Here is a 17573-nt window from a genome sequence, read left to right as displayed (position 1 = left end):
TGTGAGAAGGGGTAACCCTATCTATTTTCTGCAGGTCATAGGGTTATTGTGAGAATAAACATGTCATACATAATGAGCATGCACTATAAGAATCAAAGTTCTATAGTAGTGTCAAGTGATAGATCTGTTCATGGTTAACAATTGTAGCTGGGGGGTTTACTCTGCTTGAGTATTTTAGTATGCACCCAGCTCAATTTCCTCTTATTTCCTTCAATAATTATTTCAAACATTCACCATTTCCTGTAAATCTTTGATTCCCCCCATTCTTCTATTCTCAGAAGATACCTTTACCAACAAGACATAAAAAAGTAACAATAACTTCCTCATCCTCCTGCTCCCATTACAGAAACCCACATGCTTCACACTCACCCTTCCTTCCCACTCCCTAGTGTCAGTGGAATAGATACCACTCCTTCTAGCTGTAATGGGTCCATCTGAGTACTGAATCCCATTTCTTCCTGTCTTCAGAGGAAATTTGCCATCTGTTATCCTCTCAACATCTTTCTATTCACTCCCTCCCATCAGCATTTAATTATTTTTTTAATCCTCAGCCAAAGATAAGCTTTTTTTTTTAAATTAATATTTAGAGAGTGAGGAAGGGAGAGCAAGAGAAAAGACAAAACAAAAACAAAAACAAAAAAACATTGATATGAGAGTGAAACATCCATTGGTTGCCTCCTGCATGCACCGGACGAACCCGAAACCTGGGTATGTGCCCTGACTGGGAATCAAACCCATGACCTTTTGGTGTATGGATGACACTTCAACCAACTAAGCCACACCAGCCAGGACCCTCCAGCCAGCATTTAAATATGATCAAGTTTTTCCCTAAACTTCATGTCTCCTTCTAGCTTTTGTTTTATTGCTTCTCTTCCCCATTATAGCTGCATTTTTTAAAGGTGTGATCTATTTTCAGTGTCTCCATGTCTTCAAGCTATATGCTCTCATTAACCCATTTCAGTCTAGAATTTTTCATCTCATAGCCCCTCCAAACTACTCTCAGCAAGGTCACAGATAACTAAGCATATTGTTAAATCAGACATCTTTCATCTGTATCTTGCTTGACCTCTAGGCAGCAATTAATTCTATTGATCACTCCCTCCTTCAAACACTTATTTACCTTCTCTTCATGGCACTACATTGTATTGATCAGGGATCAGAGTAAAAAAAAAACAACAGAACTCACTCTTACAATTAAAACAGAAAAGGAATATATTGAGGGATGTTAGGTGGCTCACAATATATACGGGAGGACAGTTTAGATGATATTCAAGCAAGGCAACACCTATCACCCTGGGGTACAAATTCCGATACCCTGGCCTCCTAGTGTTGACAACATAAGTCACCCAGTCTGCATCCTTTTCACTGAGGATGCCCAAGCCTTGACTCCAGAAGCAAGGCCACTGCTACCACTCGCAGTGCTAACTGCTTTCTCCATCGCACCTGCCGGAAGATCTCACAGCCTTGCTTAGAAATGAGTTCTCTTCTAAACTGGCTTTGCCTGAGTGCTCCCAATTGCAAGCCTAGGTTCCAGGCTTATGTCCTAGCTGCCGAGTACACTGAACATTTCAGTTGTGACTTTTTTTTTCTTGGGGAGATGAGGATTTCCCCAAATATAAAAGGTTTATTGAAAAGATGAGAGTTGACCACTGTTTTGACATTTGTCTGCTTTCTACACTCTTCTAATTTTGCTGCTACCTGTCTGAGTCATCTTTCTCAGTCTCTTTTCTTTTTTTAAAAAAATATATATTTTTGCCGAAACCGGTTTGGCTCAGTGGTAGAGTGTTGGTCTGCGGACTGAAAGGTCCCAGGTTCGATTCCAGTCAAGGGCATGTACATTGGTTGCAGGCACATCCCCGGTAGGGGGTGTGCAAGAGGCAGCTGGTCGATGTTTCTCTCTCATTGACGTTTCTAGCTTTCTATCCCTCTCTCCTCCTCTCTGTGAAAAATCAATAATATATATATATATATATATATATATATATATATATATATATATATAAAATTTTTTATTGATTTTTTTACAAAGAGGAAGAGAGAGAGATAGAGAGTTTGAAACATCGATGAGAGAGAATCATCGATCAGCTGCCTCTTGCACACCCACAACCAAGGTACATGCCCTTGACTGGAATTGAACCTGGTACCTTTCAGTCCACAGGCCGACGCTCTATCCACTGAGCCAAACCGGTTTCAGCTCAGTCTCCTTTCTTTAGTTGCCCCTTACATGCTGAAGTTCCCCAGGGCTCCATCTTAATTTTTTCCCTTCTCATACTGTACCTTCTCCCTGGGTGATATTGTGTAAGACCATGGTTTTAGTTGTATTCTCTGTGCTTAAGACTCTCACATTTTGACTTCCAGTTCTATTCTTTCTCCTGAACTCCAGGCCCATAACTGCCTCTTGGACATTCCTTCTGGGATATGCCATAAGCACCTCAAATTCAACACATCTAAAACCATACTTCTCTGTCACCCACATATATTCCTCCAGGTTCCCACATTAGAGATCCACCCAGTTGTTAAGAAAGGAGGGTGTTATCATTGGGAGCTTCCCTCTCTCATCTGTAGATGTCCAGTCAGTCTGAAAGTGCAATCCATTGTAGACTCCATACGTATATATTTCCAATCTGCTACATTGTATACTTAACTACAATATACTGTCCACAGATATAGGAATCCAAATTATTAAGTGAGCTTCCTCCTAGCTTCTAGTTTTGCTCTTTTCTAATCCAGGTCTTGCTTAGCAAATTCATGTCACCTCATTTGACTACTTAACATTCTTCAAAGGTGAAGCAACGCCCCTCTCCTTCCTCCCCTCCCCCCCAACATACGCGTGCTTCTGTGGATGTAGAATATCTCTGAAAGATTGCACAGGAAATTGGTAACAATGGTTGCCTCAGGGATTGGGAGTGGGAGAACTGAGTGGCTAAGAGTCAACTTATTTTTATTGTGCATTCCGTAGTATCTGTAAAATTCTATACTCTGGGCACATATGATATATTAAAAATTGATTTAAAAAAACTTTAATAGATTTCTGTTGATCATAAGATAATGTCAAACTCTTGTACATACTCTGTAAGATCACCACACAGAATAGCTCCTGCTTACTTCATTAGCCACATGGATTGTTTTGCTATTCTTTGAATATATCAAATTCTCTAATTTTCTAGCTTTTGCATATAGTCCCTTGTTTGAAATACTCTTTTCGTTCCCATCTCATCTGGCTAATTCTACTTCTCCCTAGTCCTCTGCTTAGATGGCACATCCTCCTATAATTTTTACCTTGTCATAAGATTAGATTTGAAACTCTCACCTCCCTCTCCCCATCCCCCCACCCCCAGGGGTACTATTCTTATCAACCTGCATAACATCTTTATATTTTATTTTTAAAATATATTTTATTAATTTCAGAGAGAAAGGGAGAGCAAGAGAAAGATAGAAACCTCAACGATAAGAGAGAATCATTGATTGGCTGCCTCCCCACTGGGGATCAAGCTGGATAAACTACTTACATGTATAAACTACCCATGCTTTTTTCCTGTATTTCTTCATTTTTCAAATTATCTCATGTTTCCAAATGTATTATTTTTATAATCCACTCTCAACCTTGTCTCAGATTTTTTCTTTTGCATGTTTCTATATATATTTTATTTTACTTTTACAAATATATTTATTGATTTCAGAGAGGAAGGGAGAGGGAGAGAAAGAAATAGAAACATCAATGATGAGAGAAAATCATTAATTGGCTGCCTCTTGCACATCCCCTACTGGGGACTCAGCCTGTAATCTGGGGATGTGTCTTTGTCTGGAACTGAACCTGGGACTCTTCAGTCCATAGGCTGATGCTCTATCCACTGAGCAAAACTGGCTAGGGTTCCATATGTGTGTGTGTGTGTGTGTGTGTGTGTGTGTGTGTGTGTATATATATATATATATATATATATATATATATATATTTAAATTCAGGAATTCTAAAGGTAGGAGTAATATATTTTATTATTAGTACTAAAACAACTGATATAACTTTAACTCTTCTTAAAGAATATACCATATAATTTATAATGAGTGAATATGTAAAATAAGTGAAATACATTTTTGAAATGTCAAAAATCATATGTTTTAGTAACATGGTAGATATAGTATTTAATACATACAAATTAATATTTGTTAAACAAACTTATTAATGTCAATGACTTAAAAACATGGTTACTGGCAATTCCTTTAAATGTTAGCTTATTTGTAAATGACATTTTAATTTATTCTTTACTGATTTTTCACTGAGCAACCTATGTACACTTGCTAATTTTTTATTTTAAAAAATACTCTTATCTCACCAAATGTTAGTCTCAATTTTCCCTCAAAATTTAATTTCTCAGAACTTAGCCTTTTTCTATTGATCTATTTGCCAACTTTGCCACACCAGTTTTTCACAGCCACGACTTAGCAATAGCCCATACTGATCGGTATTAGATCTTCAGTATGTGGAATTCTTGCAGTTGAGCTGCATGATTTTATTGGCTGAGCAAGAAGGCTTTAGTGTTCATCAACATATTGATATAATTTTTTACAGGGTAAAATGAGATAAATGCTGTGCCTTAGAAATACAGCGTGCTTTTTTTCTAATAACATCAGTGAAAAGGCATTATGGGGGAGCTAGGTTGTGTGGCAGAAACACAGAAGAGAGGGGGCACGTGTGCGCATGCCTCCACGGCTAGCATGGAGACCAGTCTATAGGCCCAAAGGAACATTAACTTGGGACCTGGGGTCTGGAAACTGTTCTCATTGTGATTGCCAGTCATTAACTGTTTTAGGATATTCAAAAAACACAGATCTAATTCAATTATCCCTTTCCTAAAAACTTTCCTATTTCACATCGGGATTCAGTCCAGAGTTTTTAATGTGACTCACAAAAGTGTCCTGATGGGATCCCTCTTCTCCTTTAGTTTGTCTCTGGCATCTCTGCCTCCGTTTCATCCATCCTAAATGACAGGGGTTCAGTTCGATGATTTCTAAAGTTGCTTTCAGATCTAAAAATTGGTGATTCACAATACTTACAAATTGGCCTCAGCTTTCAGATAGGATAAAAGGGAATTATAAATTTCTGTTCTAAAGTAGATCAGCTTGAATTATTCTGAGGCAAGAGAAGTTGTTCAGGTAGAAGAGATACTGTTTACTTCTGCTTTTTACGTTTGGTGGAGTGTGACTATGCATCCTACATATTTCTGGAGAATCAGATTGCCTACTGAACCATATAGATCACCTGAAGTATGAGGACTGGTAATGACGGGATTGTCTAATCTTTGCTGTTATGGATAATGGGATTAATGTCCAGACAGGTGAAGTGCCTGTCAGATTTATAATAGAGCCAAGGACTGGAATCCAAGTTTCTTTATTCCCACCACAGTGTTTCCACTATGCAAGACTATTTCGTCGCCATGGCTTATGTTCACCGTTCCCACAAAAAGCCCATGTTTGAGTAACTATATACTGGGAAGAAAGTTGTATTGCTAAGTTGAGCTCCATACTATTATGAATAAAGATACTTATCTTTTTTTATTATTATTCTAGAAGAAAAGCCATGAAAGGATTAATTCAGCAAATACTTCATGAGGACCAGCCATTGTTCTAGAGCAGACTCTCCTGAATCTTATATTTCAGTATAAATAGATTAGAGGCCTGATGCAGGACATTTCCTCCGGCTCCAGGCACTGGCTTCCCTCTGGCACCCAGACCCGGGCTTCCACCCACCCCCGGCTTTGTCTGAAAGGATGCCTAATTAACATATTACGCTTTTATTATTACAGATAGCAGACATATTAACAAATAATTTAATAGATGACTTTGGATATTTTTAGAAATTGATAAGTAATACAGAGAACTAAGGCTTAAATTTAGTTACCACTCAAGACTCAGACTTTTATTCATTCATGAACATTCTTCTCTCCTTGATTGTACCTCTCTTACCAACTCCACGATTGCACTGCACTGTCTTACCAACTCTTGTGCAGTTTATTTTTCTGTGCCTTTTTCCTACTCCCTTCCTTCTAAATGCTTTAATGTCTTTATATCAGGGCAAGTAATACACCTTCCTCATATTTGTTGGATAATTATGTGTATACTCATTGTATCTCTGATCCCATAACTCTATTTCCATTTCTTCTTTCTGTGCAAACTCCAATCAGACGGAATATTCAATTTCTCAGCATTTTATATGTTCCTGCTTGTAACAGCTACACTAGACTTGAGTTTCTACAGTACTCCCACTCATCTTTGAGCATCTCACTTTGACAGGAAATTCTCTTCTGTGGCAGCACCTCCAACTTTGTGCAAGTCTGTCGCTTTAAGCCTACTTCAAAATCCACCTCAAGCCCTACTATTCCCGTCAAATGTCTATGCCCTAGTCACCAACCTTCCTCTGAATACCACTCCTTGTAGTGCATGCTTTCTTCTCTTCTCTTCTCTTCTCTTCTCTTCTCTTCTCTTCTCTTCTCTTCTCTTCTCTTCTCTTCTCTTCTCTTCTCTTCTCTCCCTCTCCCTCTCCCTCTCCCTCTCCCTCTCCCTCTCCCTCTCCCTCTCCCTCTCCCTCTCCCTCTCCCTCTCCCTCTCCCTCTCCCTCTCCCTCTCCCTCTCCCTCTCCCTCTCCCTCTCCCTCTCCCTCTCCCTCTCTCTCTCCCTCTCCCTCTCCCTCTCCCTCTCCCTCTCCTCTTCTCTCTCTTTTCTGTCTTACTTAACATAAACCACCTCATGTTGTTATTTATGTAATTACATTCTGGCTTTTTAATTTTGTTATCAGCTTCTCAGGTTGGGGGAAGGAAAAATTATAAAGTGATTTATATAACCAAATATAAATTTTCAAATGTGTTCTACATTAATAGGTGCTCAGAACAAACATGCACTGTGATTTAAAAAAGTTGGTGGCTGCCCATTTAATGCACATTATATATGTTCCTGTTATATTGCATGTACCACTTTATAACATTGTCATTTAAGTGTTATTTCTCCAGCTAGAATTTGTCTGTTGCCTAATGTAGAATGTGGGCATGGTGCAGGTCCATTATATACTTGTTGAATGAGTGAACTTTTTTTTTGAAAAGCTAGATATTCCAGAGCCTGTGTTTGGCTCATGTTCATGTTGAATTTAAGGAGTTGTTTAGGGGGAGTACAGTAATATAACAGTCCTGAGCCTTATTTGACTCTGTTTTCAAGGAGCCATAAATCTCTAGAGATATTGCTCTCTAAAATGCCAGCCGAAAATGTTGAATGCACCGAACTGGATGATGATGATGATGATGATGATGATGATGATGATATTACTGTTTTCTGAATTGTAAACCCTTTCAAGACAGAGCCTGTGCTTTAACTCTCTCTGTACTAAATTTTGAATGGGTGGTAAAAGCTACAGGGTCCAGTGAAAGCATCCTTTGCCGGTATCTCTATAGCACATCCAACTCATGTTTGAATATTTGGCAAGAAGCTAACTTCTGTGGCAGCCCTTTCCAACTTGGTGCAGTTGTCTCTGCTTTAAGAGAAAATTATATGGAAGTACACTCAATTCCCCATACTATGCACTCATGATGTAGTTCTAACTCTTAGGGTCATCAATATGACTCAAAGTCCATGAAAGACTTGGACAGAGAAGACATTCAATAAAGTGTAGAGAATTGAACTGTGAAAATTTGACTAAGTTTTTGAATTGGGATTTGGAACTAAAATATATTCTAGACTAAGTTTGAACATAATTTTACATCAGTTTCCTTTCTAGTCTTGCCATTTTTGTGCCTGTGAGTATCTGCCAATGTCAATGGAAATGATATTTATGTAGTTTTGCAGTTGTGGTATGTATATGTGGCTCTTTGGGAATTATTTTTCTGAAGTTAGGGCATGAGAAATTAAAAAGGCCATTGGTGATTAGGTGTACAGTGTTGAGATGATATGTTTTGGTATTTTACTTCTTTTTCTCTCACAATAGTACTTCAAGAAATAGGTGTCACATTTCATATCTTTTGGTCATGGATCCAGTATTTCCATGTGATCCAGATTCTTCAAGTTCCTAAAAAGCTTCACATTAGCTAGGTTCCTTGTTTTTGTTTATGACCCAACTTTGCATTTTCTCTGACTATATGGTAGTCAGAGAAACATTTACTAAAGGGAAAAATTTACTAAAGGAAAACATTTACTAAAGGAAATCGGTAGAGCAGTGTCTTGCAACATGTACACCCAACAACAAATAGCAGTTAAGAGTGTTATCATTTAACCAATTATTCCTATAAACCAACTTCTCCAATAAAGTGTAGCTGTAACTAGGGTCATATTAATAGAAATAATCTTAAGTCACTATGTCTTTCCCCATCTCCGCCTATAGGATTTAGTGCTCTCCACGTTCCCATTCCTGTAGTATTCTTGGAGGAGATGTGAAATGTGCCATCTACACTCATAAGTTTGGTTTTTTCACGTTTGGTAGCTACTCCTGCTGGGCTAGGTGTCCTTCCTTAGGAGACTTCCTGGAGCAAGCATGTCAAACTCAAAGTCTAACAGGGCCAAATAAACAAGGTTTAAGTTTCTGTGGGCTGCAAAAAAAACAAAGGCTTCAATTTTCATAGAAACGTAGGTTTATTTCGATAGAGACATGCTGAATACAAAGGGCTGAAATAAATGAGTAATCATTAACATAAAATAATAGAACATTTTAATAAAATTAATATTTTTTCTTGAAAATTAACTTACCAGACACTAAGTAACTGCACAAATCAATAAACCTATTTTTTTTTTGTTCTCTAAAAGTGAAATATTTCCTATTGTGCACACCAAACAAGTCAGTACAAGACTAATGATGTGGCAATCGGCTGCTAAAATATTCGCTGCTAGTATTAGTGGAGAGAAATGGTATGGCTGCACATAAGGTGGATAAGGGAAATTAATGGAATATAATTATAGTAATCAATCATTAGAAAACATGGTAGTTCGTTATTAATAATTATCTATAAGAGGCTATTATCAAAATTATGTTACAAAATGTTTATTAAAACATTTCTTCTATACTGTTATATCAGCTGGGTCACAAAAATATTCACTGTGGGCCACATGCTGCCCGCAGGCTGCGAGTTTGACATGCTTGGTCTAGAGAGAGGTGCAGTGCCTTAAATAATTACAGCTCCCTCCTCTGGGACTTAGCCCTGCTCTAGGCACTGAAGCTACTTCCTTCATTCCCCTCGGGTCTGTGGGCTCTCACAGGAACTATTCTTCTGAGCAGGTTCCACTGTGTATTCAGTAATTCTTCCCTCTGAGAACCAAGATATCTTCACTGAGTCATGTTCATTATTCTAGGTAGTTTTGTCCCCAAAGGTGAATTCTTCATGTCTTTGTGCATGTGAACTTCATAGCTATCCTTCCAGCTCCCATGCATAAGCCCAGAGGACTCCTGCCATGGCTCTCAGTAGTTTCCACTGCTCCACAGCACTCTCTCAGAGGAGCGGGGTTAAAGTCTATTGATTGAGCTGAACACATCAATAATCCCATCATTCCTACTATGATCTTAAGACCTTGGAAGCAAATGAGTTTTTCATCATATTCCCCCAGGTTGCTTGTAGTTTAATTTTCAGACTGTAATTGAATGTCGTATTTTCCTTTCAGAGCAGTGCAAACATTGAGAAATAGCATGTTATCATATAAAGAATATTATCCTATAAGTCAGAAAATCTGAAAGCCATTCGTAGGCCTTCCTTAAGCTAACCTTGAAGCATCTATTCATTCATCCTGTAAGATTTATTGACCCCATAATGTCCTAGACACCTTACAAGGTATTGTGGATACAAAAATGAATTAAATTCTCAGTGATTCTTAACACGATTATGCATTAGTCCAGGGCTAATCAAATTGTGGTCTGCAGGCCAAATTTTATTCCCCATATGTTTTTATAAATAACGTTTTATTAAAACATTTTATACATATTATCTATGGTTGCTTTCATGCTACAACAACAGAGTTAATAAGTTGCAACAGAGATCTTATGCTTCCTAAAACCTAAAATATGTAGCATCTGACTCCTTACTGAAAAATTTTGCTGACCCCTGCATTAGACTCATCATGGAGAAGATTAAAAAAAAAATTTGTCTGTGTTTCACCATGATAATTAAATCAGAATTTGGATGGAGTGGGGGTTGGGAGTTGGCCAAGAACCATTGTTTCTTAAAAGCATCCTAGATAAAATAACGTGTAGCCAGAGTTAACAAACATAAGCAGATGATCCCTGCCCTCAAGGAGTACAAGGTTTATTGGGGAGAAGAGGCTCACAAAAATTAAGAAAGGTAGAATGGATGGATCTGAAATGTAAACATTTACAAACCTCTAAGGGAACACTTCCTAGGGAGCATTATACTTCATTAGGGATGTTTTCACAGAGAGACATGTAAATGGATTTCTGACAGATGCGAGCACTGGTGGACAGAGCCACTGGGTTGTAGTAAGCTGAGAAGGAGTAGAGAGAAAGCATAAGCCAAGGCACATAATTATGTAAGAACATGGCCCATTGAAGGAATAATCAGAAGCTCAGTAAGGGCAGAATACTGAGAGGAAAAAAGAGAGGGAGGTCATCTATACCAATAAAAAGGCAACATGCTAATTAGACCAGGTGACTGGACGTCTGACTTTTTTCTGGACAGTTAGGGGGCGACCAGACCAGCAGGGGGGCAGTTAGGTGGCAACCAGGTTGGCAGGAAGGCAGTTGGGGGACAACCAAGCTAGCAGGGAGGCAATTGGGGGCAACCGGGCCAGCAAGGGGTAGTTGGGGGGCAACCAGGCAAGCAGGGGGCAATAGGGCAGGCAGGCAGGTGAGCAGTTAGGAGCCAGCAATCCCAAATTGCAAGAGGGATGTCCGACTGCCGGTTTAGGCCTGATTCCTGTGTGGTTCACCTGGCTATGTCCTGTAATTGATCCATTTCTCTTAATAGTACAAATGAGAACCACACTACTTTATGAATTTGCCACAAGGATTTGAGAAAGCAAAATTCTGCAAGAGAACAATCTTGCCTGGTCAATACATTAAGGCCCTTAAGAGTTTTACATAATGATAAGATATTTGTAAAACAGTTTATGTTCCGTGCAGAGAGATACTGTAAAATGGAGACAGTTTTATGGTCAAAATTCACATTCTTCCCAATTAGCACTAGTGCCTATTATGGTTTAACATTTGTAAGTCTTTATACTCAAAACTTGGTGTCTGAATTACTATAGAAGTTCTTCACTGCGATACCTTATTTTACATTTTCTCATTTATATCAGTTCTCTACATTGTAATTTCATCTCTGTTCTGACATTTACTGGGATAGCTGTATCTCTATGTGTATCTCTAATAAGCTACATGTTATTGGTTTCATATCTCTAAGTGAAGTTATTGAAGTCCTAGTATATATTGAATATTTTATTCACCTCTTGCAGGGTCTCACCAAGTGTACAGAACAGCCAGTGAATCAAAAAATAATATATGATAGGCTCAGTAATAGAAGCTTCCAAGACTGTAAGGCAGCCCAATCTGTATTTTCTGATTCTGTTAATCTCACACATGTAGATGAATGCACTTGGAAATTTCCAATTATATTTAGCTTTCTGCAAGTTGAAATACATAGACATCTTTGATACCTCAGGAAGAGCTGTTGGAAAAACTTTTATAGTTTCTGTCATTTGAACACCAATCATTCCTATTAAAGATGTTTTGAATATCTTAAAAAAAACCTTTTAACATATTTTTATAGATTTCAGAGAGGAAGGGAGAGGAAGAGAAAGACAGAAACATCAATGATGTCAGAGAAGCATTGATAGGCTGCCTCTTGCATGCCCCCTCCTGGGGATTGAACCTGCAACCTGGGATGTGCCCTTGATGGGTGCTGAACCCAGAACCCTTCAGTCCTCAGGCCAATACTCTATCCATTGAGCCAAACTGGCCAGCACTTTAATACTTGTTAAAAATGCTTTTCAACTATTAACTATGGTTACTCCTTGCCAAAGAAAATAATAAGAAACTCTAGAATATTGGCCACTATTGACTTCTTTCCTCTGCCTTTTCTTCACAGATATTGATGAATGTGCTGAAGGGCGCCATTATTGCCGTGAGAATACCATGTGTGTCAACACCCCGGGCTCCTTCATGTGCATCTGTAAAACTGGATACATCCGGATTGATGACTATTCGTGTACAGGTAAATAGTGGCTCCTTATGAAATAATATCTTCCTATGTCTTCAATTTATTTTTAAAAGTTTCTAAAAAAAATTCTAATTGTTTGGAGATGTCTGCCATACATTTCCCCTTACAACAAAACAAGTCATAAGCAAAAGCATATGGTTGTTGTTTTTAAAAATATGTTCTTATTGACTTCAGAGAGGAAGTGAGAGGGAAAGAGAGAGATATAAACATCAATGATGAGAGAGAATTGTTAATCGGCTGCTTCCTGCAGTGCTTTGTACTGGGGATCGAGCCTGCAATCTGGGCCAAGAATTGAACCATGACCTCTTGGTTTCTAGGTTGATGATCAACCACTGAGCCACAGCGGCTGGGCTAAAAGCATATGGTATTGATTTTGGTAGTTAATTGTGAGTCTGATGAAAGTTTTATACTCCCTAATAGGAAGGTAAAGATCAACTTAATAAGCAAATCAGTATTATACTAATTTTAAACACAAACAGGACTTATACTTGTGTGAATTCTAAGGCAAATCTGAGAAATGACCCCTAAATAGAATCTCCTTTAATATATGAGAGTAAATTTTTGAATAGAGGGATAACATAAATAATGTTATATCTTTAAGAAATAGATTTTTGTAGTGCTGGGAAATGGGAATATTAAAGAAAATTGACCTTCTTCATACCTTTGGGCAGTACAGTTGAATACATCATAAAAATTTTGCTTGTGTTTGTTTTCTAAAATATCATATGAGGATCTCTTAGTACCACCCAGAGTCCTGTTCAGGTATATCTTGAGTGTTTGTAATGTCTTAAGATAGTCCTGGGATAAGATAACTTATTAACTTCATATTGTATAGTCTCCTACCTGTAGAATGTGAAAGAAAATGGTGTGGAAGAGGAGTTTGAAGACTCCGGGGTTTGAGAAAATGTGGGTGTGAAATAAGACATTCCTTTGAATTTCTTTTTCTTTTTCTTTTTATAAGAATATGTTAGAAAAAACACACATGTAGAATCATAAAACTGGAGAGCACTTAAAATGTTATTCTTTTCACTGTTTATCGTACCTCCAACTTTATACTTTTTATCTGAGGGATGTATAAAGAATACTTAAGAGTTTTCCAGGGAAAGCAGCTTTTAACACTTCCCAGTAATAATATAAATCTATTACAAAAGTGCTATCATATGCCTTTGTGTTGGTGTGTCTCTTTAAGTATTATAATGACCATACCATATATCAATATTAGTTGATATCTCCTTCATCAGTTAGAACAAAGGGAAGAGCCTGCTTCTGAATTCAAATATAGTATTTATAGATAAAATGATGGAAATAAAAAAATAATGAGAAGTGACTTCCCAGTCAATGGAGCATAACCAAAGATATTCTGAGGGAAGAAAATGTATAGAGTTGCCAATGGATTTACAAATTCTTGTGTTTTTTTGATTTGTTTTGTTTGTTTTGTTAGTTCATCCTAAACATTTCCACAGTATGGGAAAAAATTGTGCACTTTTTCTTTAGACAAAATTTAATTCCCCTTAGTGGTAGTGTCTTGAAGGACTATGGAGATATTTTTCAACATAAAAAAGAAATATAAAAGAACAAGTTTCAATAAATACATTGTGGTAATATTGGTAATGTCAATAAGTCTGAGTTCCAAAGTAATGGTTGACAACAATAACAACAACAAAAAACTAACCGAGATAAAATTGCCACTCCCAGAGTGTGGTATTTCAAGGTGTGCTCATTGAAAATAAGAGCACCAGCAATTTTCTGATTCCTTTGCGTTAGGGACGTAAAAAGCTGGGCACATTTATGTACTTAGTGATTCTTTTTGTTTTCTTTTATTCTTTTTATTCTTTGCTTATTTTTTAATTTTTTAGAAAAAAATATATATTTATTGATTTCAGAGAAAATAGGAGAGGAAGAGAGAGATATAGAAACATCAATGATGAGAGAGAATAATTGATTGGCTGCCTCTTGCATGCCTCATCCTGGGGATTGACCCTGTAACCCAGGCATGTGCCCTGACCAGGAATAGAACTGTGACCTCCTAGGATGCTCAACCACTGAGCCATGCCAGTTGGACTGTTTTCTTATATTTTAAAAAGATGTTAGAGATTTTGACTAAGGGTGCATGACACACAATTGGGCCTAGTACAGAATGAGGAGCATTTCACAGCAGCTGGATATTTTCAATGGGTTCATTGCCATTCCAAGCCTGTCTGCTGGCTCTCAATTCAGGGACCAGCTTAGCTGTCACCCCTTATGGAGAATTTCTTGCTTTGTCTTTCCCTCTTTCAATGCATTTTTCTTCCAAGTGAAATCCCACAAATTACTATTAATTTTCTATTACTTTGGGGAAAATTTCCCTTAAGATTCCAAAGTGCCTAATGATATAAATGAAGTCTCTTTGTAGGAATGCGAAGAAAAGCCAAATTTATTTTAAGAAAAGCTGTTCAGGCCATGATTTTTGTGCCTTAGGAACCAAAGCCAAGAATTTCAAGATCTGGCATGTGATGGATGAATTTCCTTCCTGCTATGCCAGTATTTCCAACTAGCACCATTTCTATGCTTCTACTCAAAGAAGGGAGACGTTCTTGCCCTTAAATGTCTTATCTGCTATAAGTAGATCTAAAAATATGAGAATTTACATTTTTACGTAAAAGCTGGATTTGCTATGGAATATGAGTGGATTTTATTTTGTAGTCCACAAAAATTTAATGTTAGACTATGCAGGGTGGGCACATATTCAGGGTTGCTAAAGGAAATGGATGCTTAAATTCTACCACTTGGGGCACTCTCCCTCCAATGAGCAAGTCCCCTCCATTCCCTTCCCTCTTCCATTCCCCGACAGGCAAGTATCCCCTAACCTCTAAGGGACCCCATGAGATTTGCATCCAGGAAAACAATGGGCAGAGGCACCTTGTCTGGGCTAATCCTTTAACCTGTTACCAAGGCCCCTTTTTCTCTACTTCCCAGTGAGCCAAGCAGCCCTGCCTAGGTTCTCCTGTTGCTTCTTCTATGTCTTGTTTTGCTACCTTACATCTATTTTTGCTGTGGTCAATAAATTCTTGTTTGGTTTCCTACAAAAAACAAAACAAAATAAAAAGTAAAAAATTACTAGTTTGTATCCTTCTGTCTATACTTTAATATCAACATCTGCACAGACACCATGAAGAAATGACTCTTCTGGTGGGGGTTTTGCCTGCAGGGCACTCTAAAAATCAATGAGGAAATAGCCTTGGGTAAGGATTAATAACAACAACAACAACAACAAAACAGCTTCCATAAGACCAGAGCAGGACTTCATTTCTCTGATAAAGGTTGGGCTTTATTTTCTCCGAGTTTTAGTAACAGATACCCTGTTTCCCCGAAAATAAGACAGTGTCTTATATTAATTTTTTCTCCCAAAGTTGTCTAGGTCTTATTTTCGGAGGATGTCTTATTTTTGGGGAAACACGGTACATCCTTGCGGCAGGAGGCTTTCCAGAATACATGTGAAGACGCCACTGCAGAGCCATGCTTTGGTTTGTGGCTGAGCTCTTGGAGTCCTGGTTTTGTTTTGCTTCTGTATTCCTACTCCTTTTTCCTGTTGTAGTGCCCCTTGACATAACCTAAAAACTGGCATGCTCAACCCTGTACCCAGAGGTCTCTCAAACTTGCTTCCCCCGTCTGAAATTAATCATAGACATTCTAATTTAAAGAATACTCAAAGAGCAATACCCTGTACTTTATAGTCAAGAGCTTTGATCAATAAAAGAAGCCCCCTTTTTTTTACTTTTATAAGCCTATAGCTCTGGGGTAGAAATTATGTATGCCACGGAGTAATTACCTTCCATAGTTGGTAGAATTTCCATTTTTTCTTTCGGTTTCAGATGATTTGAGTTATATTTTCCTCATGATCATAAAATTTTGGAGATAGAAAATTCCTTATTTTAAAACTTTTATTGATTTCAGAGAGGCAGGGAGAGGGAGAGAGAAACATCAATGATAAGAGAGTGGCATTGACCAGCTGTCTTCCACACGCCCCACACTGGGGATTGAGCCTGCAACCCAGGCATGTGCCCTTGACCAGGAATCAAACCCTGACCTTGTGGTTTATAGGTTGACACTCAACCACTGAGCCATGCTGGCTGGGCTGAAAAATTATTAAGAATAATCTCACCCAATCTCCTAACTTTCATTAATTGGGGAAAACCAAGGCTGAGAGAAATGAATTGTCTTACTCATGGTCCTATTGTTAGAGAGAGGCAATGAGGGGCCAGAAGATAAGCCTCTTTGTATTCATCATCTTTTGTTTAATTTGCAACCCAAAAAATAAATAAGGGTAAAAGATTTATATTTTATGTAGAAATACATTATTCAACTTACAATATTCATTAATTGAACTGCCTTTCTTAGAGATTGTCTCAGTTCATTAGCTTAACTCTCAGAGACATTTTTCCCCTACAGATTTTATAATAATAATCCTAAATCAGAATCAGTAGAAGAAATATAAATCACAATTTTCTAGGCTTCTGGCTCTATCATACAATTATACTAATGACTCAGTTGTGCCATTTACACAAATGATGCAGCAGTTTATAATCTTCTGAACTCATTAATATAATTTTCCTTCCAGTGAAGGTATATTTTTGTCCTAATTAAGTCTTCATAATCTCTTCTACTTCTCACTTTTTTTTTCCTGTTCTTAGAGAGGAAAGAAAAAGAGAGAGGTGGGGAGAGGAGAGACTGAGAAAGAGAGAGGGAGGTAGAGAAAGAAAGGAAGGAAGGAAGAAAAGACAAAGGGAAGGGGATATAAGAGAAGGAAAGGGTTTGGTTCACATGAGCCAAGATATTAAAAGAGAATTCTTCAGCAACTCTGATTGTAAAAACAATTTTTATGCATAACAAGGTTTCTTGTAAACTTACCTTGACAAATGGCTTTCTTGGGTCCCTCACATAAACATTCATTAAATTCAGCAAATATGGCTGATCTTACTGGAAATCTCTTCTTGGTATTGGTCTGAGCAAAGAATAAAAATCTCTAGAAACAAAGATAAAATCAGGAATTTTGGAATTATCAAAAATAAAACATTCATTTCACATCTTCCTGATATGTATCTCTGCTCTGATTATTATAGGAAGAAACACACAGTTCCAGTTCTTTCTTGTGTGTGTTGAGGAACTTGCTATCTTCCAGCTGTTGGATAGTTCTTCAGAGGAGGATCAGGAGAGGGGGAAAGGTAGCTATAGAAGGGATGGGTAAAGTCTTGCCAAGCTTAGGGAGAAAAATAGGTTCTTTAAGACAGTGGTTTCCCAATAGGGACAATTTTGCCTTCCCACCTACTGGAGATCATTTGACAATGTCTGGAAACATTTTTGGTTATCACAACTGTGGGGAAAGGGGGCTGCTACCTGCAT

At 37.8% G+C, this 17573-nt stretch overlaps 1 protein-coding gene across 2 annotated transcripts in view; it reads left to right on the top strand.

Annotated features, from left to right (window-relative positions):
* Window positions 1–17573, top strand: part of NELL2 (neural EGFL like 2) — a 310243-nt gene that overhangs the window by 160965 nt on the left and 131705 nt on the right. For both annotated transcript variants that reach the window (XM_045587932.1, XM_036457537.2), the window contains exon 14: window positions 12063–12188. In XM_045587932.1, the coding sequence (XP_045443888.1) occupies window positions 12063–12188 (126 nt within the window). The remainder of the gene's footprint in view (window positions 1–12062; window positions 12189–17573) is intronic.

This window comes from Pipistrellus kuhlii, unplaced genomic scaffold (assembly GCF_014108245.1).
Source record: "Pipistrellus kuhlii isolate mPipKuh1 unplaced genomic scaffold, mPipKuh1.p scaffold_m20_p_3, whole genome shotgun sequence".
NCBI classification, from domain to species: Eukaryota; Metazoa; Chordata; class Mammalia; order Chiroptera; family Vespertilionidae; genus Pipistrellus; species Pipistrellus kuhlii.
Note: the sequence above shows the minus strand (reverse complement) of the source record. Positions and strands in the feature narration are given on the sequence as shown.